The following is a 22,595-nucleotide window of genomic DNA, read 5'->3' on the forward strand; positions in this document are numbered from 1 at the left end:
GTGTTTTTTTTTCTTGAAGATTTTAATCAATACTGCAAGGAAAAATGTATTCCAGTAAAGTCTATGAGAATCGTGACTTGCTGTGCACATGTAGATTTTGGTGCAGAAAAAAATCTGCAACATGTCAATTCTTTCTGCATTTTTTTCCTGTGGATATAATCCAATGCAGTACTCAAGCTCGATTACTGCACTGGATTAGATCTTCGCCCAACACACCATGCATCTGGCATGGTGTGTGAGGCGCTCCATAGCTCAGTAACCCAGGGTCATCATGGTGACGAGCCAGGGTTGCCATAGCAGCGATCTAGTCCCTTGAATCACATTACAGGGACCCAATCGCCAGGGAGAGTTAAATGATCCCTCTCCCTGCCTCCTGAATGATGCGATCACATTGATCACAGAATTCAGGGGGTTAAACTACCGAGAGCAGAGCGGGCAGCACTCCGGTCAGTGAGACCTGGGTCCTGGATATAACATCAGCTAGAGAAATGGTTGCGATCGTGTGGATACTGTGCAGGAACCACCACGATCGCCATGATGTAAAAAAAAAAATCATAAATAAATGGCAGAATAAAATGCATTAAGAAAAACACAAAAACGTACGCACTGTGCCGACTGACATGGATGATGCCTCGGGTGCTATCCACATAGGGGGGGGAAATCTTCATATTCCCGATTCGCGCAGGCGCACTTTACTATGCATTATTGCGGGCAGAGCCAAAAACATAGGTATACCTGTGTAAACTGGCAAGTTTTCTGTGAAGGCGCAAGATTTTGCCTGGTGATGTGAATGGCGTCATGTGCTTCATTCACAACTCTGGGCAAAGTCTCTTCCCTGAGCAGAGAACTCGTCGTTTTGCGCAGGCACACCTAAGTTTTTGTCTCTGTGGATGGTGCCTGAGGGCGTCTGTCATGTCAATCAGCACAGTAGGAAGACGTAAGAAGGGACAGGAGGCACAGATTAGGATGCCCACCAGACCAGACATTTTACATACAGGCTGGGAGACTTTTTAAAGGTATTTGCGGGGTCTATGGGTGGGGGGGTCAGGGGTAATGTGCATCTTTATAGAATGCAGCACAGGCGCTGCTTAAGGTGCTAGTTTTAGTTTAGAAGGCCACAATCGGGTGACAGGTTCTCTTAAATTGTCAGGCATGGTAATCACGTGAGAACATAAGGCCATATAATTCCCATGGGATCGCCATGTTGTCACATGACCTAGGAGAAGAGAAGTAGACTAACTTTTCAGATAGTGAGGAAAAACTATATAAGGTTATACTAGCTGAATTATATATAATTGGATACTAGTGACCACATGGAAGAAAAATAGAGTGCTACTTTAATTCATTTTTCAATTGCAGGAGAGTAATGGCCAGGTCTATGGACATGCTTCACCATCAGCAGCCATTGTGAGAACAGGAGTGCTGTGATATCTGTGAGGGAGACTGCACTAATAAGTGTAAGAGGATCGCCTATAATACTTAGATATTAAGTGATATAAAATCATGTCCCCAACACATTTGTAATATGCAAAAGCTTCAACAAACCTTTTCCAACAATTCATGCGACAAATGTTACATGCCAAAATGGGTGACACATCATATACAGGTTTGCACACAATGGAAGTGTTATCAAGATAAATGCATCAGAATTCAAGGTGCCAAAGAAGGTGTCTGTTATGTGCTTTGACAAGGAATCAGAAAAAAAGCAGATAACAAGGGTGATGTTTACCCTTTATTGCACAATGCATTTCTGGGATGGTCCGACCCCTTTGTCAGGTGTCTGGACACTTTCTGCATCTTGTCTGAAAAGCGGGACACAACTTCACTGAAAGGGGCTTGGCCTAGAATGCCACATTGTATGCCAAGAAATCTACCAATATTTTGCTACAGTTTGTGGGCACAAAGTAAGCCAACTAAAAGGTGATGAAGCCTAGAATAAACACTCCAAAGATAAACCAACAGCATGAGCCTTTATGATTAATCTTGTGCATTCTAAGGGGTACTTCTCACAAAGCGAGATCGCTGCTGAGTCACGGTTTTTGTGACGCACCAGTGACCTCATTAGCGATCTCGCTGTGTGTGACACTGAGCAGCGATCTGGCCCCTGCTGTGAGATCACTGCTCGTTACACACAGTGCTGGTTCATTTTTTGGACGTTGCTCTCCCGCTGTGAAGCACACATCGCTGTGTGTGACAGCGAGAGAGCAACAATCTGAATGTGCAGGGAGCAGGAGCCGGCGTCTGGCAGCCTGCGGTAAGCTGTAACCAAGGTAAATATCGGGTAACCAAGCGAAGCCCTTTGCTTGGTTACCCGATATTTACCTTGGTCACCAGCGTACGCCGCTCTCATGCTGTCAGTGCCGGCTCCCTGCTCCCTGCACACGTAGCCGGAGTACACATCTGGTAAATAAGCAAAGCGGTTTGCTTATTAACCTGATGTGTAGTCTGGCTAGGAGTGCAGGGAGCCAGCGATAAGTGGTGTGCACTGGTAACCAAGGTAAATATCGGGTAACCAAGCGCTTGGTTACCCGATATTTACCTTAGTTACCAAGCGCAGCATCGCTTCCACGCGTCGCTGCTGGCTAGGGGCTGGTCACTGGTTGCTGGTGAGATCTGCCTGATTGACAGCTCACCAGCGACCATGTAGCAACCCACCAGCGATCCTGACCAGATCAGATCACTGGTGGGATCGCTGGAGCTTCGCTAAAGTGTGATGGTACTCTAAGACTTTTTGGTCTAAGTTTGTGCTTTCTTTTATACTGTCTTAATGAATTTGCTCCATTGAGTGCCAAAGAAACTGAAGACTCAAGGCGGAGGAAGATAAGTAAGTATATTACAAAGTTCATCTTTATACTGTTTTTCCTAATATGTCAGAAACATACCACAACGTGGTAAAAAGTTATTAAAATAGGAAAGTCCAACTTTGTTCTTTCTAAAGGCTTGTAAGTCAGAGAATCGTGCATATTGCCATACATTATACTTTGTAATTAGCGAAATATGACCCCTTATTAACATGATAATCAAATATTTAAGTAAAGATAACACATATATAATCTGTAATAATTAGACGTTATTGCAGTACATCATTTGTTTAAAGAAAAAAAAATATATAATTGCTTGAATTTTATGAGAAAGTTACATCAGGATGTTATGAAGGCTTTAGTTGGTAAAAGCATGGCTGGATTTCAAAATTATTTATCATAAAAATAGTAATAATAATAATTTAATTCCTACATTCTCAAAGAAGCAGTCATAGCCCTCAGGGGATGCCTTCTTTAGCGCCTCCTCCAGTGAGCTCACTGTCTTGTAGTTGAAGGCTTCATCAAACCCGATATCTTTCAGATATTGTATCTTGTCATTTGAGCCAGCAGAACCAACCACTTTACAACCCTGAAATAAATAGCAAATGTCAGCTGGCAACAGGATTAGCCATTTACAGTATTAGATGAAGTGAATATATTCCAGTGATATAGTCATTGTGTGCCGCCCCAGCAGCAGTCAAACTGCTCGGATCCGGGGTTCCTGTGGCTCGAGGGTCTCCGGACCAGGGGGCTTGCGGCCACTCAAATGTAAGGGGGTATTTACAGGAAATAAATTTTTGTGACGCCCCCTGCGGGTTGTGGTAAGGGGAGTACCGCCTCTGCTGAAGGGAGTACCGGGGCAGATGGTGTGGGGCAGCAAGGTGTCAGTCCCTCCGCAGGTAGGGAAGGCCCCGGACAGTGGGGGGGATAGTGAGTGGGCGGCTTGGCCTTGGGAAAGCAGGGTGCAGGGGTCAAGTTACTCACTGTGGTAGTCGTGGTGCTGGATTAGGTGGCATAAGCAGACACTCACACAGATGGTAAACCAAAGTCTCTAGGTACCGCAGTTTCTGTGGAATGGAGCCCGTCCAGGTCACGCTCCCACCGGTGCCACTAGGTAAGTCCGGAGCCCTGCCTCCGTGCACAAATTGATTCACCATTGTGGCCCCTTGGCTTGAAGCTTTCAGGGCCCCGCTCACTATGTATAGTGTAACTGTGCTCTTGATAAGTGGCACTTGGGATTTTAGTGGGTTGTGTACTTTGGAGAACCCCATCCCCTGCGTTGTGCTGATGCCTTCAATCTCGGAGCTCTTGGGGAATGTTCATAAAGAGACTCTCCCTCTCAGGTTAATTATCAAGACGAATGAACCTGCTCCTGACCTAGGTTCCTGTACCCCGCCGTGCTTGGTACCGGTCAATTCTTTTGGGGTTCTGATGCAGACAGTCCTGCTAGACTATGTCCATCGCACCCTTTCCAATGTCACTGCCACAGCTCCACCAATTCCTGTGGTCCCGGACCCAACCTGTCGCCTCCCTAGGAGCTACAACTCCCCAGCTCCTCACTCTTTGAGGGCTAACACTCAACTCTCTGTCTCTCCTCCCACCAGTCTGCCTGACCCCTAGGTGGGTGGCCCTGCTCCAACTTGACCAACCCACTGCTGTCTCTGTACAGGTCATGGTGTGAGGTGTGGTTGGGATTTGTAGTGCGAATGTTAGTGACACCGTTGTTGGGAACCTGGAACCATGGAGGGTAGGCCCTGCACCCTGGGGGACAGGATGCAGTTCGCTGTAGCATATTGATGTATTCAGGGGCGCTACAATTGCGCTTTTTACTAATGAACCACTGAAATGGTAGAAACAGATCTCAAATTGCACATATACCAAAGCTAAAAAATGTGGTAGAATATAGTTGTGTTATTTCAATCAAGGGCAAAATTCAATACAGATCTTCAATAAAGATTTTAAAATCAGCAACAAATTCTCAAATTTGTACAGATTTTTTGCAATATATACATTTAAATGTTTATTGTTTTTTCATTTGACTTTGGTGTGACATTTGCAAAACGCACTCAGTTTTCTACACATATGTAAAAATATCTAACAAAATTGCTATAAATTTTATAAAGAAATAACATTTTTAAATATACCACATAAAGTGATGCTGTCAAAATGGAAAAATTTGGCCGGTCAATAGGGTAAGAACAGCCCTCGACGGGAAGGACTAACTAGTTATTTTCACATTCACTATGATATACTGTTAATATTTTTTTTTATTGATGAGGGGTTTAGCAAGTAATAAAAATGTGCAAAAGCTGAAATTACACGCAGCTGTATTTTTGGGAAATGTGGGCTGGTGGGGTATGTGTGCCAGGGCTGTTTGTTGGCCCAGCAAAGTGCACAGTGGGTAACTAGATATACACAAAAGAGAGAATATCGAGGCATGCATCAGTTTTACTAAGAAAAGCTAGTCTTTCCCTCAAGTCATGAAAAGTACATACATTTTAAGAGCAATAAAAATATGATGGTAACAATAATTTTTTGTCCTCATGGTGATAGTACTCACAATGATTTTTGCGATCTGGCCAACTAGTGATCCAACAGCCCCAGCAGCTCCATTGACCAAAACTATTTCACCTTTTTTTGCAGAGCAGATCTCTTTTAAGCCAAAATATGCTGTTAAACTGTAAAACAGAATAATTCTTCAAGTATTTTCTACCACAGCATTTGTCCCCTAGTATATGTCGTATACACTATAGCATACAATTAGCAAAAGGAGAGCAATCTTAGCAAGTCAACACAGCATTTGTTCTTTACTCTTAAGTACCTAAAATTGAATTTATGAAATGAAATGATAATAAAGAGAGCGTGATGGGATGCTCTCTGTTGTATTAACAGTTGTATATATGTGACGCCCTGGACTAGCCAGGTAGTCACATACATAACAACATACACATTCCCCACCCTAGACAGTTACAACAGTCAGACAAAAACCCTTGTTGCCTCCCTCCAGGGTCTGATGTCCACACCAGGTGGGGCGGAGCCAGGCGGTTGGCCCCACCCACCGAGGAGTTCCAGGCCTGAAGGCAGGAAAAGCAGTAGATAGAGTTTGGAGGTGAAAGTAAGAGGACACGAACTGCAAGTGTCTGGGTCGGAGCCCAGGCACTGACTGCAAGGTTGGCAGATGGTGGTGGCCGTCTGCAGGAGTTAGTGGAACTCTGCAGAGCCGTAGGACCGGGGTTGGGCGGTGGCCCACCGGTACCGAACCGGGAAGTGGAGTGAAGCTAAGCACACAGGCAGGGACATCGGACCCCGACCAGGCTTGGAGCCACCGACAATAGTCAAATCCGATTGTGACAGGAACCCCAGGGGTTTCCCAACAACCAAGACCCGACAGAAGGCAACAGTCCACACCGTGAGGATATACAGCCACCGCCACAGGCTAGAGATCCAAGGGCCAGTGCCTGCGGGCAAAACGGGCTCCTACGGCACCTATACGCCGGGGAGCGGACTACCGGTGGGCAACCACAGGAGTCAGAACATTCTAACAGGTGCAAGGAAAGACAGCCACCATCAGCCATCCGGGGAGAGCACAACAACACTGCAGCCGGCTGCGGGACCCGTCCATTGATTGTTTGAGTGAGTACACCAGTGCCGTCCGGCACCGCGACGCGCTGTCCCTGCAACCCTGCACCCCAGCCATCCAGCCTCCCCGTTACACCACCGGGCCCCGGGATCACCAACCCCCCTACCCACGGAGGGGAAAACATCCTCGCTGCTCCCTACCATCTCTCCCGGGATCCCCGTCACCAGCAGTGGTGGTGCCATCATCACCACGTCCCGTGGGTGGCATCACAAACTCTCTCCCCAAACAAACCATCCCTTTTCACTCACGGGTGAGGAGCGCTGCTCGAGTCCCCGGGTCCGGCCCACCGCTCAAGCCACCAAGCAGCAGCAGCAGAAGCCCCGGACCCGAGTGTGGCGAGCGCGTCCCCTCTGCCCGCGACATATATAAGGCAAAGCACAGTACAATACTACTACAACACACATTTTAGCCTTGGCAATATATGACTTATTATTACAGATGGACACAGTCACGATGCTCACAGGCAGGGATGTGATGCTAGACATTTAGTGTGCAGGATGGACTTGCAACTAGGTAGTGCTGTGAGCATGTGTGTGCTACAAGAGCAGCAGGAAAGTCAGACAAGCCGAGGTCAGTACCGGGAAAACGCAACTATACACAGGGAACAGACAAGAACAGAGTAGGTATACAGACCGTGGGGTCAGGTACCCAGGAGAGCACATAAAGGACATAGGGGGGAAGAGAAGGCCGTAGTCAGGAGGAAACAGGAACCAGACGGTAACATAGAGTCAGGGGGAACAGGCAGAAGAAAGTCAGGGGTCAGTCCGGGGTCGAGCACCAAGATCAATCTACCACACTAACCAGGAGCCAGGACCCTACTGTAGCAAACCAAAAAATATGACTGGCATCATTCTGGCCAACACCGATCCCTAAAGAAGCCCAGCAATCACCCAGAATACAGAGCAGGCACGCAGACTCCTCCTACCAACCAGAGAGTGACTCGGAGACCGGAAACAGACGGTCCGATACCGAAAGGGTACCTGAAATGCTGGTAGGGAGTTTCCTACCACGCACAGACAGAGACCGGGACCACAGGAGGATACAACAGAAAACCGCAATGCAGAATCCGCTACGCAGCTCAGGACTATGACAGATACTCACCCTGGCATTCCAATTGTTCCAAGAGCCAGAGACTTTGGAATGTTGTCAGGCCAATTTGGTAATAGTGGAGTCAGATCTTTGCCTTGGGAGACTGAATGAGTTGTCCATCCTGCATTTGATAGAACATAGCTTCCGACTGGGAAAGCAGTATTGTTACTTTCCAAAACCCTGTTGAGACAAAATTATCATGAGAAATGTATTTATTGTCTAAACCATTTATATTAATAATATAATCATTTCTTTTAGGTATACTCAGCACTTATACCAAGACATAAAGATGGACTTCCTTGTTTTCTACAAAGAGCAGCAGCCAAGGCCAATGATTATTGTGTAAGGGTGGCTTTACACGCTGCAATATCCGGCCCGATATTGCTAGCATGAGACCTGCCCCCATCGTTTGTGCGTGACGGGCATATCGCTGCCCGTCGCGCACAAAATCGCGCACCTCCGTCACACGTACTTACCTGCCCTTCGACGTCGCTGTGACCGGCGAACCACCTCCTTTCTAAGGGGGCGGTCCGTTCGGCGTCACAGCGACGTCACTAAGCGGCCGCCCAATGAAAGCGGAGGGGCGGAGATGAGCGGGCCGAACATCCCGCCCACCTCCTTCCTTCCGCATTGTGGCCGGAGGCAGGTAAGGAAATGATCCTCTTTCCTGCGGCGTCACACGTAGCGATGTGTGCTGCCGCAGGGACGAGGATCAACTTCGCCCCAGCGACAGCAGCGATAACTAGCAGCGGACCCCCATGTCAACGAGGAGCGATTTTGGACTTTTTTGCAACGATCCAAAATCGCTCCTAGGAGTCACACGCTACGACATCGCTACAGCGGCCGGATGTGCGTCACAAAATCCGTGACCCCAACGAGATCGCTGTAGCGAAATCGTAGCGTGTAAAGCCCGCTTTATTGTAGCTCTTATTCCAGTGAATATACCAGACACAGAATGGCCAAATGTGTGGCGCCCTTTCTGAAATGTGTTCATCTACGCAAACATTGCTTCAAATCATATTTTGGCATATGGATCTTTCAATGTCCTATAACAGTTTACCTATAAAGATATTAATGTGTAAGTTTGCTAATTCTATGATTTAAATCCAATGGGGTTTGAATCTCTTACCTATACAAAGAAAACACAACTATACCTGAATCAGAGTTTATACACAACATATAGAAGCACATTTATTGACATTGTTCAATTTTTATTTTGTGCAGACACTAAAAAGTCTTAAAGGGGTTGTCCACTACTTCCCCAACCCCTTCTCAATCACTTTATTTCTCTGAAGTAAAATAATAGCAGCTATATGTTGATATGTCAAAAGATTACCTCAGGCAATCAGCGGCTGCTTCACCATCCCCTCCATTGTACATAACTGATATTTGATGTCCAAAGGGAAGGAGAATGGAGTGGTCACTGATTGGCTGCAGGGATTGCGTGACATAAAGATGTCATGCAAGCCCTGGGAGAGAAACTGCCGACACTGCTGGAATGAATGAAGGGAAGAGATGTGGTCCACGCTGAAGGGATGTGATCCACACTACCAGCATTCCAAGAAGGCTCAGAAGATGTAGTGTGGAAGACATGCAGTTTATATGACTCACCAATAAACTACAAGTCTTCCACACTACGTCTTCTGAGCCTTCTTGCACTGCTGGCAGCGTGGATCGCATCCTCTCTTCCTCTTCCTCTCTTCCTTCATTCATTACTTTTACTGTGGACGTATGTGTGTATAGGCTTTAATGAAGAGCCATTCTCATTGAAGCCTATACAGGCGTTGTGTCCGCATAACCAATCAAGGTGAGTGAATTGACACTTCTTTACCATTGCTTCTACACAGTTAAGACCCTATTGCACTCCTTTGTATTTCCAACCACACTGGTGATGAGCATTATCTTATGAGGGATAACATAGTGACTTAAGCTGGTGTCACACTAAACGACAGCGACAACGACGTCGCTGTTACGTCACCATTTTCGGTGACGTAACAGCGACCTTGTAAGTCGCTGTTATGATCGCTGCTTAGCTGTCAAACACAGCAGAAGCAGCGATCATAAGGTCGCTGTGCTACATGTTCAGAGAGCAGGGAGCCGCGCTTAGCGCTGGCTCCTTGCTCTCCTGCAGCACACATCGGGTTAATTAACCCGATGTGTGCTGCAGCTACATGTCACAGTTCAGAGAGCAGGGAGCCGCGCTTAGCGCTGGCTCCTTGCTCTCCTGCAGCACACATCGGGTTAATTAACCCGATGTGTGCTGCAGCTACATGTCACAGTGCAGAGAGCAGGGAGCCGCGCGCACTGCTTAGCGCTGGCTCCTTGCTCTCCTTGCTACAGTATACATCGGGTTAATTACCCGATGCGTACTGCAGCCACATGTAGTGCAGGAGCCGGCACTGGCAGCAAGAGCGGAGGCTGGTAACCAGCGTAAACATCGGGTAACCAGGGAAAGGTCTTCCCTTGGTTACCCGATGTTTACGCTGGTTACAGCTTACCGCAGCTGCCAGTGCCGGCTCCTGATCGCTTCATTTCGTCGCTCTCTCGCTGTCACACACAGCGATGTGTGTGTCACAGCGGGAGAGTGACGACCAAAAAATGAAGCTGGACATTCAGCAACGACCGGCGACCTCACAGCAGGGGCCAGGTCGTTGCTGGATGTCACACACAGCGACAGCGACGGGACGTCGCTGCAACGTCACAGAAAATGGTGACGTAGCAGCGACGTCGTTGTCGTCGTCGTTATGTGTGACACCAGCTTTAGCAAGATCACACTTCTATGGCTATGGTCTGTGGCTCAGCAGCACTAGGTACCTAAGGCATCCTCCTACTAGGGAAAGTGCCTGAGCTTCATAGTCTGTTAAATATAATATCCTACAAGACAGACTCTGTACAACTTTCTGAAAAAAGTTCTCTATGTCTTTATCTTTTACACACAAAATACCATTGAAAACACAAAGACATGTATTACTGAAAATAAAGAAGCTGCCTTGCTAAACAAAAACTGGGACCAGAATTTTTTTCACATATAATCATCACAGATAAAAAATGAGTAAATCGCAGGGTCAATCATAAAATCAATTCACATATAATTTTACAGTAAAAACATTGTACAATATTGAAAATAAAGGGATACTACAGATTATTTAAAAAGGATATCAATGTAATTTTATTTTCTTCAAACTCATTTCTACTCTAAAATGTTTATATAAATGGCAGGATGTAACTACATTTTCTTTTTTTTTTTATCCAACCAGAAGCTACCAGCTTTATACAATAATTATTTATTTATAAAGTACCTGTGCTTATTAAAAAGTACTAGTGCTGTTAATTTAAATGAGCACTAGATGGCGCCAGTATTCAACAGACGTTTCAGTATTACACCATATGTCTATTTGAAAAATGCTCATTGGCTATACAAGTAAAATATATCTTTGTACCGTGTTAGCCAGTAGAGAAAAAAATTGTTTAAAAGAACAGAGAGTCCTCAGTGGTTGATACCTTTTAATGGCTAACTGAAAAGATGGTAATAATTGCAAGCTTTCGAGACTACTCAGGTCTCTTCATCAGGCATGGTATAACACAAAATCTGAAGAGTCACGTATTTATACACAACAGGACTTAGAATAGTGCAGTAAAAAAAAAAAAAAAAAAAAAAAAAAAGAACAAGTTATATGAAACATATAACTTGTTCTTTTTTTTTTTTTTTACTGCACTATTCTAAGTCCTGTTGTGTATAAATACGTGACTCTTCAGATTTTGTGTTATACCATTGGCTATAAAAAGATTTAATGTGAAATAGAGTAAACTCGTTAGTATAGTCATATATTCCTGGAAAAACTTGAATTAATCAACAGGATTTAAAGCCACAATACCTTATCGTCTATCCATGTTGAATTAAACAAAAAAGTCACAAGCAAGTAGTCATGAATTCCATGTTATCCAAGTGAATAGTGCATAACCGACCGTTTCCCTCACCAGTACCAAGATTTGCGTCTCCTGACGCACGTTTCATGGGTTGCTTCCTCAGAGGTGATAGTGAATTATTTGATTGTCACTAATAGCTGTGTTTCCCTCAAATTGTGGCCTAAAAGGGCAATTATTTGATTGCACATAGTCTGTTAGTTAGTGTCTGCTTCCTAGCCAGTTGTCAGATCCGGTATACATTGTGTCCCTTATTTGTATCTGCTACACATGCCCTTCCTGCAGTACCCTCCGTTCCCACCTGCACCAGCTATCCTGTCTGCTTTAGCTGTCCTGGCTGCACCTGTCTGCAGAGACTCTACCTGTCCGTACATGAGCCCGTTCCTGCTCTGGGAGTCACCTGCTGTGGTTCCAGACACTGCCTTGGGAGTAGCACCTTCTGTCTACCAGCAGCCAAGAACACCACCATCTGAGGCTTTTGTGTATACCACTTAGTTAAGCTCCTTCCACATCAGAGTAAGCCCAGGTTCCCCCTGTGCTCCAGTAGGTCCACATCCACAACAGTGGGAAGTGTTACAGTTTGCTCAGGCTATGGACTCCACTGACTCGGACACCAATTCTCTTCCAGCGCTGTATCGGGAGATGTCGCACATGCGAGATCAGCAGGATTAGATTCTGTTGTTTCTGGTAGCCGTGAACACCCATTTGACCAACCTGGGACTGGCTGTCTCATCTGTCCAGCCTGCAGCTCCAGCACCGACCATATCTGGCCCTCATTTGTCAGCTCCAGCACATTTTGATAGTGACCCAAAGCAATGCCGAGGGTTCATTAATAAGTGCATTCTTCACTTTGAACTGTTGGACCATCAGTTTTCTTTGGACTGGACCAAAGGGGCATTCCTAATGTCACATATTGGTGGGGAAGCTCTTGCTTGGGTCAACCCCCTGTGGGAGAAAAGAGACCCAGTCCCCTCTGATGTCCTAAACTTCTTGGATGTCTTCCGGAAAGTTTTGATGAGCCAGGTCGTGTCGCATCTGCTGCTTCCTCTCTTCTGCAGTTGTGTCAAGATGTTCTGACTGTCGGTCAGTATGCGGTTCAGTTCTATACCCTTTCCTCTAAACTGGGATGGAATAATCAGGCACCGGTGGCTACCTTTTGGGAAGATTTATCAGGGCATGATGCTGGCTTTCCTGTGCTATCCTGCCTCTCCCCTGCTGCAGGGACGCCGATAAACTTATTGCAGTGGCCAGACATACCTTTCCTGCGCTTAAAAGGCAAGCACATCATTTCCCAGATGTCCCTCTCAGCCTATGGCTGAGAGGCACAAGGTACTTAAGGTATTCTTCCACTAGAGGAGGTGCCTGAGCAGCATATTTTGTTAGTTAGTGTCTGCTTCCTAGCTAGTTCTCAGGTCCTGTATAGTCTTTATCCATTATCTGTACTTGCTACACCAGACTTTCCTACCATACCCTTTGTACCTGTGCCGCCCCGTGCCAGCAGCCGGCGCTACTCGGATCCGGGCCTTCAGGGGTGGTGGCTCGAGGGTCTCCGGACCCGGGGGACGCCACCCACAGTGTGTGGTGAGGTGGGACACCACCGCTGCTGTTATGGGGCACCCGGGGGGAGATGTTGTGCAGCAAGTTGTTAACCCCTCTGTGGGCAGGGATGGTGGCCCCGGGACCCGGTGACTCGGTGCAGGGGATAGCGACCGCAAGGAGTGTTGGTGTACTCATTGTTAATAAACCCCACGAGTCTCTGGTAAACCAAGGTGATGGTGGCCGGTGCCGCGGCCGGTTGCATTCAGGTCCCCCACCCGGCTGGTGGTCTCTATCCTTTTCCTCTGCACTGTTTGTGTAAGGTGGACTTTCCTAGTGTGAAACTCAGGAGTCCGCTCCTGGTTGGATGTGGCCTAAAGAGCCGTGCCCACAGACGCTGGACCTTGGGATCTTTGGGCCCTGGCGGTGACCTCTTATCCCTATCGGTGGGCTGTTGTCTTCTATGAGGGACTTTGGGTGGGACAGGACCTCTAGTCCTGGCCTCAATCGGTGAATTAACCAGTCCGCTTGGTTCCGGGTTCTGGCTTCAGGGTCCGAGTACCCCCCTTTGTGCTACGGTTTCCGTGTCGGTTCCCCGTCGTGTCGGTACCGGCGGGCTACAACCCTGTCCCGGTCCACCTCGGTTCTGCCGAGCCGTCTTCCCGTCTCCTGCTGACAGAGACCACCGTCTGCCTCCTAGCCAGTGGCACCAGGGTTCCTACCCTGGTACTGTTCAACTTGAACTTACTGCTGGAGCTATGCTTAGCTCCAGCCCACACTCCTCTCCAAACTGAACCACAAACTAATCTGCTTGATTTCCCGACCCGGGCTGTCTGGACCCCTGGGTGGGCGTGTCCCAACCACCTGGTCACGCCCACTGGTGTGTCTATCTTTCCCTAAGGGGGGGTGACTAGGGTTTTTTGGTCGGCTGTATGTTTCCTAGTGAGGGAACGGTGTAATGCGAGGCCTATTTGTGACTACCTGGTTTTGCCAGGGCATAACATACCCACCTACACCAACCGTCTTGTCTGGTTAAGACGTTCTAGCTGCACGTATCTGCACCAGAGACTCTACCTGTCCATTTCTGAGCCCATCCCTGCCCTGGGGGTCCGCTGCCACAGTCCCGGACACTGCCCTGGGAGTAGCATCTTGGTGTCTACCGGCAGCTAAGCCCGTGCTCACCATCTGGGGCTCTAGCGTGTACCTGGTAGGCGCCTAACTAAGACTCTTCCATTTCAGGGTAAGCCTGGACTCCCCCTGTGGTGCAGTGGGTCCACTACTGCTCGCCACCTCAACACCGGTGAGCATTACAATTGACAGATCTCTACCCATATGCACAAGTAGGCATAGACCTGCCACTCACTACCAGCTGGTGGGGAAAAGCCAGCGGACACCTGCCTGTACGACTGTACATACCTGCCTGTGATCATACAGTCAGTGGATGATACATGCTGTCCACAGTTTGAGCAGCATGTATCAGCTAACGGTTTCCCTTTAAAGGAAGACATAATACAATACAGTGGAACCTTGGTTTAAGAGTAACTTGGTTTGAGAGCGTTTTGCAAGACAAGAAAAGCTTTTTACAAATTTGTAATTTGGTTTAAGAGCAATGCTTTGCAAGAAGAGCAAATTCTCACTGTGCACACGTCTGGTTCTGTCCTTTCACCACGCTCTGTCCTGCTCTGGAGGTAACTGTCTGTCCATATGTACTGTACACAGCATACCATTGTACAGTACAGTATATACTATACGGCATGTCTATCAATTTGCATTTGTGGATATAGTATTGTACTTTCTCTCTGCTAACCAGTACAGCACGTTGCTTGTACTGTACCTCCCACACACCAACAATTTTATTGTAAGCTAATGTGCAGTTTAATTTGTTTTATATGTTTTTTACTGTTAGTGTACTGTAATTTTATATGAATACAGTGCATTATTTTGTATCACTGTAATAAGTTTATATATAGTAAATATTTTTGGGTTGTGGAGCGAATTGTCTGTGTTTCAATTATTTCCTATGGGAAAATTCGCTTTGATATAAGAGTAACTTAGTTTAAGAGCGCACTCCCGGAACCAATTATGTTCGTAATCAAAGGTTCCACTGTATAATGAACACGGTTTGAATAATAGTGTCATGCTTTGCTATGTTTCACTAAGTTTAGTTTAATCTGTGGAAACAATAGAACATAATAATAAAAAATAAGAGCCTAAACCACAGCTTAAAAACATGAATTAATGGAAGTTACCTTGCAACCTGAGTCCCGATCATAACATCTCCCTCCTTCATCATTCTCTTACTGTAAGGCCTTTAGAAACAAAAAAAAGGATACATTTCAACAAACCTCAAAACCTATTTTAACCAATTCCTGACCATGACAAGCACATTGTTTTGTTTTTTTTTTGTTTTTTTTTGTACATACAGTTTTAAAGAACTATAAAAAAAATTTTTTATTGGATATTCAAGCTATGTTTGCTTTTTATTGCGATACATGCAGCTTCATTTTTATGTGATTGTCGTATTTTCTCTTTGCTGATATCTAGTGGCAATATGTGTGTATATATATATGTATATATATGTATATATGCCGCCCCCACGCCTGTAGCAGCCGAGCTGCTCGGGTCCGGACTCGCTGTGTGGCTTGAGGGATCCTCCGGAAACGGGGGTTACGCGGACACGCCTAATGAAAAGGGGGACGTATTTGTATGGGGTTGTTGGTAAAATGTCTGTGCTGCCACCCACGGTGTGTGGTGAAAGGTGGCACCACCGCTGCTGTTGTGGGACACTCCGGGCGAGATGTAATGGCAGCTGGATGTTAACCCCTCCGTGGGTAGGAATGGTTGTCCCGGGGCCCAGTGTCTCTGTGCAGGAGATGGCGATGGCAGAAGCCTGCGCGCCCGGACATACCAGGGGGTGTTTGGTTACTCACAGTTAAATGAATCACTCAAGTATTTTAGTAAACCAAGGTGCTGGTGGCCCGCCGCCGTGGCCCGTTGTACTCTGATCCCCCACCTGGGCTGGTGGTCGCCGTCTTTTCCCTCTGCACTGTTTTGCTTGTGTTGGACTTCCTGGTACGGAACAAGGAAGTCCGCTCCCGGCTTGTTGTGTACCTGAGGAGCCGTGCCCGTCGGATGTTGACCCATGGGATCTACAGGCCCTGGCGGTGGCCCTATCCCTCTCTGTGGGTGGTTGTCTACTTTTCGGGACAGGACCTCAATCGGTTGATTAGCTAGGCCATTGGTTCCGGTCCTGGCTTCAGGGTCCGAGTACCCCCTCTGTGCACGGTTTCCAGGTCGGGTCTCTGGTATTGGCACCGGCGGGCTCCAACCCTGTCCCGGTCCACCTCGGATCTCCAGTTGCCATCTTCCCATCGCCTGCTGACGGGGACCACCATCTGCCACCTAGCCAAGGTACCAGGGCTCCAACCCTGGCACCGTTCAACTTGAGCTTGAGCTTGTCCTCCGCTGGAGCTACACCTAGCCCCAGCCTCCACTTCTCTCAACTTGAACTCTAGACTCGAATTGAACTCGAACTTGAACTACTTGTTTTCCCGCCCCGGGCTGTCTAGACCCCTAAGTGGGCGTTCTCTAACCACCTGGTCCCACCCACTGGTGTGCCTGTCTTGCTCTGAGGGGGGTGACTAGGGTTTTCGGTCGGCTGTATGTTTCCTAGGTGAGGGAAGGTGTTATGCGGGGGCCTATGTGTGACTACCTGGTTTTGCCAGGGCTTCACATTATATATTATATATATATCTATATCTATGTCTATAAATATATATATATATATATATATATACAGTCATATGAAAAAGTTTGGGCACCCCTATCCATATTAACTGTTTTTCTTTATAACAATTTGGGTTTTTGCAACAGCTATTTCAGTTTCATATATCTAATAACTGATGGACTGAGTAATATTTCTGGATTGAAATGAGGTTTATTGTACTAACAGAAAATGTGCAATCAGCATTTAAACAAAATTTGACCGGTGCAAAAGTATGGGCGACTGAACATAAAAGTAACATTAATATTTTGTAGATCCTCCTTTTGCAAAAATAACAGCCTCTAGTCACTTCCTGTAGCTTTTAATGAGTTCCTGGATCCTATATGACGGTATATTTGACCATTCCTGTTTACAAAACAATTCCAGTTTAGTTAAGTTTGATGGTTGCCGAGCATGGACAGCACGCTTAAAATCATCCCACAGATGTTCAATGATATTCAGGTCTGGGGACTGGGATGGCCATTCCAGAACATTGTAATTGTTCCTCTGCATGAATGCCTGAGTAGATTTGGAGCTGTGTTTTGGATCATTGTCTATCTGAAATATTCGTCCCCTGTGTAACTTCAACTTCGTCACTGATTCTTGCACATTATTGTCAAGAATCTGCTGATACTGAGTTGAATCCATACAACCCTTAACTTTAACAAGATTCCCGGTGCCGGCATTGGCCACACAGCCCCAAAGCATGATGGAACCTCCACCAAATTTTATTGTGGGTAGCAAGTGCTTTTCTTGGAATGCCGTGTTTTTTTGCCTTCATGCATAACGCCTTTTTGTATGACCAAACAACTCAATCTTTGTTTCATCAGTCCACAGGATCTTCTTCCAAAATGTAACTGGCTTGTCCAAATGTGCTTTTGCATACCTCAGGCGACTCTATTTGTGGCGTGCTTGCAGAAATGGCTTCTTTCGCATCACTCTCCCATACAGCTTCTCCTTGTGCAACGTGCGCCGTATTGTTGACCGATGCACATTGACACTATCTGCAGCAAGATGATGCTGCAGGTCTTTGGAGGTTGTCTGTGGATTGTCCTTGACTGTTCTCACCATTCTTCTTCTCTGCCTTTCTGATATTTTTCTTGGCCTGCCACTTCTGGGCTTAACAAGAACTGTACCTGTGTTCTTCCATTTCCTTACTATGTTCCTCACAGTGGAAACTGACAGTTTAAATCTCTGAGACAACTTTTTGTATCCTTCCCCTGAACAACTATGTTGAATAATCTTTGTTTTCAGATCATTTGAGAGTTCTTTTGAGGAGCCCATGATGCCACTGTTTATAGGAGATTCAAATAGGAGAACAACTTGCAAGTGGCCACCTTAAATACCTTTTCTCATGATTGGATACACCTGCCTATGAAGTTCAAAGCTCAATGAGGTTACAAAACCAATTTAGTGCTTTAGTAAGTCAGTAAAAAGTAGTTAGTAGTGTTCAAATCAAGAAATTTTTAAGGGTGCCCATACTTTTGCACCGGTCAAATTTTGTTTAAATGCGGATTGCACATTTTCTGTTAGTACAATAAACCTCATTTCAATCCAGAAATATTAGTGAGTCCATCAGTTATTAGATATATGAAACTGAAATAGCTGTTGCAAAAACCCAAAGTGTTATAAAGAAAAAAGGTTAACATTAATAGGGGTGCCCAAACTTTATCATATGACTGTATATATATATATATATACATGGATATATATATATATATATATATATATATATATATATATATATATATATATATATATATATATATACATACACACAGTATGTTACTGATTACTATGTAATTTGTTCTGCAATTCTGGTTAAAAGTTTTATCATTTTGTAGCCTATATACAAGAGATTGCAGTGTGTGCACAAAATGACATAAATTACGGGTTGTATTGATAAAGGTTTTTATCTTAAATGTTTGTGAGTTTATATTTCCAAATGCCTTGAACTAGGTATTATAAGCGAAAATTTGACTTGTGGAGTTTCCAACAATGGCAATTTTTCATGGATTGCCCAAAGTCCACAAAGAAATATTTCCTCCTCCCCTTACGCCAATTATCTCAGGCTTTGGGTCTCTCAACGAGACTCAGTGCCTGGGTGGATATTAACCTTGAAACTCTAGTCCAAATCATACCTGGATTTCTGCTCATAAAGAGGTTATAGAAAACTTTGAACACTTTGGCAAAAGGATATGTCATTCCTCACATGTGACATAGTGAATTTATATTCTAGCATATCCCATACCATGGCCACAGAAGAAGCCACATATCATCTTAAAACCTATAGTAACTTGTCACCAGATATACAGGAATTTATTATGATGGCAATAGATTATCTTTTTCAACATAATTTCTTAATATATAACAATAAATATTGTTTACAGGCATGAGGAGCCCCTATGAGGTCAAAATAACCACCTTCCCTTGTAGTTCTATATGTTGCTTTGTGGGAGGAGTTTGTCATCTTTTCCACTAATCAATCTCTATATAGATTATCTGTTCTGGTAAGGTTGTTTCATCGATGACATACTTTTTGCATGGTCGGGCGATGGGACTATTGTGCCAGGATTTTTAAATGACATCAATACCAATGAGCTTAATCTCTGATTTGCAGGTTTAGTGTGTCTGATTCCATAACTTTTCTAGATTTGTTTCTAATGGCAAAAGTGGATAGCTGCCATCCTAAATTTACTATTTCTGTTAGACAATAGGGGGAATTCTTCTGTGCTAAAACAATTTGCTCCATTCCTGCCCTTTTTTGGAGCAATGTCACATTATGCATAGTAGACTAAGAGGCTACAAATAAAAAAATCCTAAAAATTGCAGAGCAAAAAACTGAATATACCACAAGAAAACATTTAATATCTAACACTAAGTAAAAAAGAGATATAATACAAACATTATTAAATTTTATAGCAATTAAATATGGACAAACCAGACAACTTATTGTCACACGGAATCTTGCACAACTGTTATGGCGGCATTGAATTCTGTTGATATTGCAGATTCTGACACTTCGCCAGATGGTTTCTCTGGTGTCTGGGAACAACACAAGCAAACTTGGGCGTCAACTTGCTGTGTGCTTTTTCACAGACAGGCTAGCAAGAGTTAACCTCTTCTAGTCTGCTTGCTCCATTGATCACATGTTTTGGGAGACCTATCACATCTGTTTCGCTCCTATTTATGCTAGTGGAATCTGTCTACCCATGCCAGCTATAATTTATTCTATGTTGGTCTGTGAGTTGTGGTGTCCTAGGCTCTCTGTTGAAAGTTGGGCTTTAGTTGTGCCCATTTCTTGGAGCGGTTGTGGAGTTTCCCCTTGTTGTTTTGTACTTCCTTCCTGCTCTTGCATTTCCACCTGAATTTCCTATTGTCTTTACCTTTGTGTGTGTATGCTGTGCAATACAGTTTTGGGTTTTCCCATGTCTGTCTTTATCTGTGATTTCAACACACTCCTGTTCCGTTCCTCCCTGGGGGGAAGGTGGAATAAGATCAGGACTGGTCAGGAGCAGGGCCAAGAAGTAGACTCAAGCCTCTCCACCATTAGGAGTATCTCTGAGTTTAGAGATAGCCTAGGGATCCCTACCTTAAGGGACGGTTAAGGAGCCCCGTTCCCTACTATCCTAAAGTAATCATGACACTTATATGCAAGTATTTGCCTATCTTGAAACAAGATGAGATACTAGAAAAAATTCTAAAAAAAGATGTGGTTCTGTTGCCAAAAGAGACAAGAATTTGAGAGATCATCTGTCCCCAAGCCTATGTAGGAGTAGCTCTTCTGGTAAAACAACCTGGTTATCCAAGTCTGGTTTCTACAAATGCTGAAAAGCAAAATGTTCAGTGTGTGCATACACAGTGAAAACCAAAGCATTTGGAAATAAAAACTCGCAAACATTTCAGAATTGTTTTTATTAACTTGTGATGCAACACTCAAGTTATGCCATTGTGTGCACACACAGTGATCTGTTGTATATAAGCTGCAAAATTAGAACACGTTTAACCAGAATCACAGAACATATTGCTGACATCAAAAATAAAAAAAATCTAATACATCTGGAGTGGCAAAGCATTTCTCTGAAATACACTGAGAAAATCTTGATTGCTTTAGTTTTTTTTGGGAATAATTAGGGTTAATAAGGGGAGGTGATTGGAGAAAGAACCTTCTAAAGAAGGAAGCCATGTGGATAATGAAATTAATCAATAGAACTCCTCTGCGTTTAAATGACCGTAATGATCTCATGTATATTCATTAAATGTATACGTATTTTTTGGGACTGTCACATTATTTTTATACTATAATGATTTGTTATCCAGGCCAGATCTCATACTCATGCACATATGTTACCTATAAGTAATGAATGCAATTATGTCACTGTGAGGAGGGGTTGTTTTTTTTTACTGGTTTTAAATGTTGGGTCAGCATGTAGGATACATGTTACGATTAAGACTTGTATAGTCAAAATGTGTTGACGTTTGTACACTAATGCAATGACTTTTTATTTGAAAACTTAATAAAGAATTATTTTTTTCATTGGAGGAAAAAACGTCTTTACCATGGGGTTAGTAAAGAGTAATATTGGATTGACAATGACTTTCTTAATTTTTTTGTTTCATATTATTGTATATTCAATGATTTTTTTTCTCTTTCATTTTTAGCTTATTTTATATATTTTCTCCCCATAAGGTAATATAATATTTTTTTTGGGGGGATGGGGGCATTTTTAAAAAAAAAAAAAAAAAAATCATCTTATTTTCCTTGTATATGGTTTCTTAGTAGCAGGTACAAGGGAAATGCAGCATTCTGCATAACAGGGTTGTCTGGGTCTCTTAGGCTATGTTCACACAGGGCTTTTTTGGTGCATTTATTTCCTGACCAAAACCTGATCTTTTGCCAGAAGTCTTCTGGGTGTCTCCTGGTGCTTTTTTGCGTTTTTGGTATGTTTTTTTTCCAGGTTTTTGGTGCAGTTTTATGTTGTTTTTACAGCGTTTTTTACTTCCAAGATAGCTGAACCAAGTCGAGATCTGCATTTATTGGTCACCCCCGCAGCCTAAAAATATCAGCCTGCAGCTGCCCAGGATTGTTGCATCCATTAGATGCGACAATCCCAGCACTTTACCCAGCTCTTCCCAATTGTCCTGGTTCGGTGGCAATCGGGGTAATATACGTGGTTCATGGCAGCCCACACCTGCCATTAAGACCTAGATTAGTAATGGCAGCCATCTATGAGACACCCCCATTACTAATCTGCAAGTGAAAAGAAATAAACATAAACACCGAAGTGCAAATTAATACAAATAAAACCCCTCTTCCACAACTTTATTAACCCCCAAAACTCCTTTGCAGGTCCTTTCAAAGTCCCATGATGATTCCAGCCCTGCTACATCTCAAGCTCACAGCAAGCACCATAGAACATGCCTGCCTGCTGTGAGGTTCAGGCAGGGTTTGAGTGAGCCATGCAATGAGTGGAGACCGTGATAACATCCAGCTGTAACCGAAAATCACCTGAGTGATGTCACCGCTGATCGCGGCTCATTCTCTGCCGGCAGTTACAGCATGTGGACATGTTCCTTGATCATGTGCTGTAATTTCAGATGTAGCAGACCTCGTGTGGATTATGTCAGACCTACAAGGGTCTTTTTGGGGTTAATAAAGTGGCGAAAAAGGGTGTTATTGGATTTTATTTCAAATAAAGGATTTTTTTTGTTTATTTCTTTTTACTTACGGATTAGTGATGGGGTCTCATAGACACCTCCCATTACTAATCTAGGGCTTAGTGGCAGCAGTGAGCTGACATTAACCCCTTATATTAGACCGACTGCCACCGCACCAGAACAA

General features: G+C 44.6%; 1 protein-coding gene across 1 annotated transcript in view; it reads right to left on the reverse strand.

Moving 5' to 3' along the window:
- Positions 1-22,595, reverse strand: part of LOC142244025 (prostaglandin reductase 1-like) — a 48,807-nt gene that overhangs the window by 4,061 nt on the left and 22,151 nt on the right. Inside the window, exons 3-6 of the mRNA XM_075316209.1 lie at positions 15,240-15,299; positions 7,543-7,710; positions 5,362-5,479; positions 3,235-3,390 (exon numbers count right to left, since the gene is read on the reverse strand). Of these exons, the coding sequence (XP_075172324.1) occupies positions 3,235-3,390; positions 5,362-5,479; positions 7,543-7,710; positions 15,240-15,299 (502 nt within the window). The remainder of the gene's footprint in view (positions 1-3,234; positions 3,391-5,361; positions 5,480-7,542; positions 7,711-15,239; positions 15,300-22,595) is intronic.

Source organism: Anomaloglossus baeobatrachus, chromosome 1 (assembly GCF_048569485.1).
Source record: "Anomaloglossus baeobatrachus isolate aAnoBae1 chromosome 1, aAnoBae1.hap1, whole genome shotgun sequence".
In the NCBI taxonomy this organism is placed as follows: Eukaryota; Metazoa; Chordata; class Amphibia; order Anura; family Aromobatidae; genus Anomaloglossus; species Anomaloglossus baeobatrachus.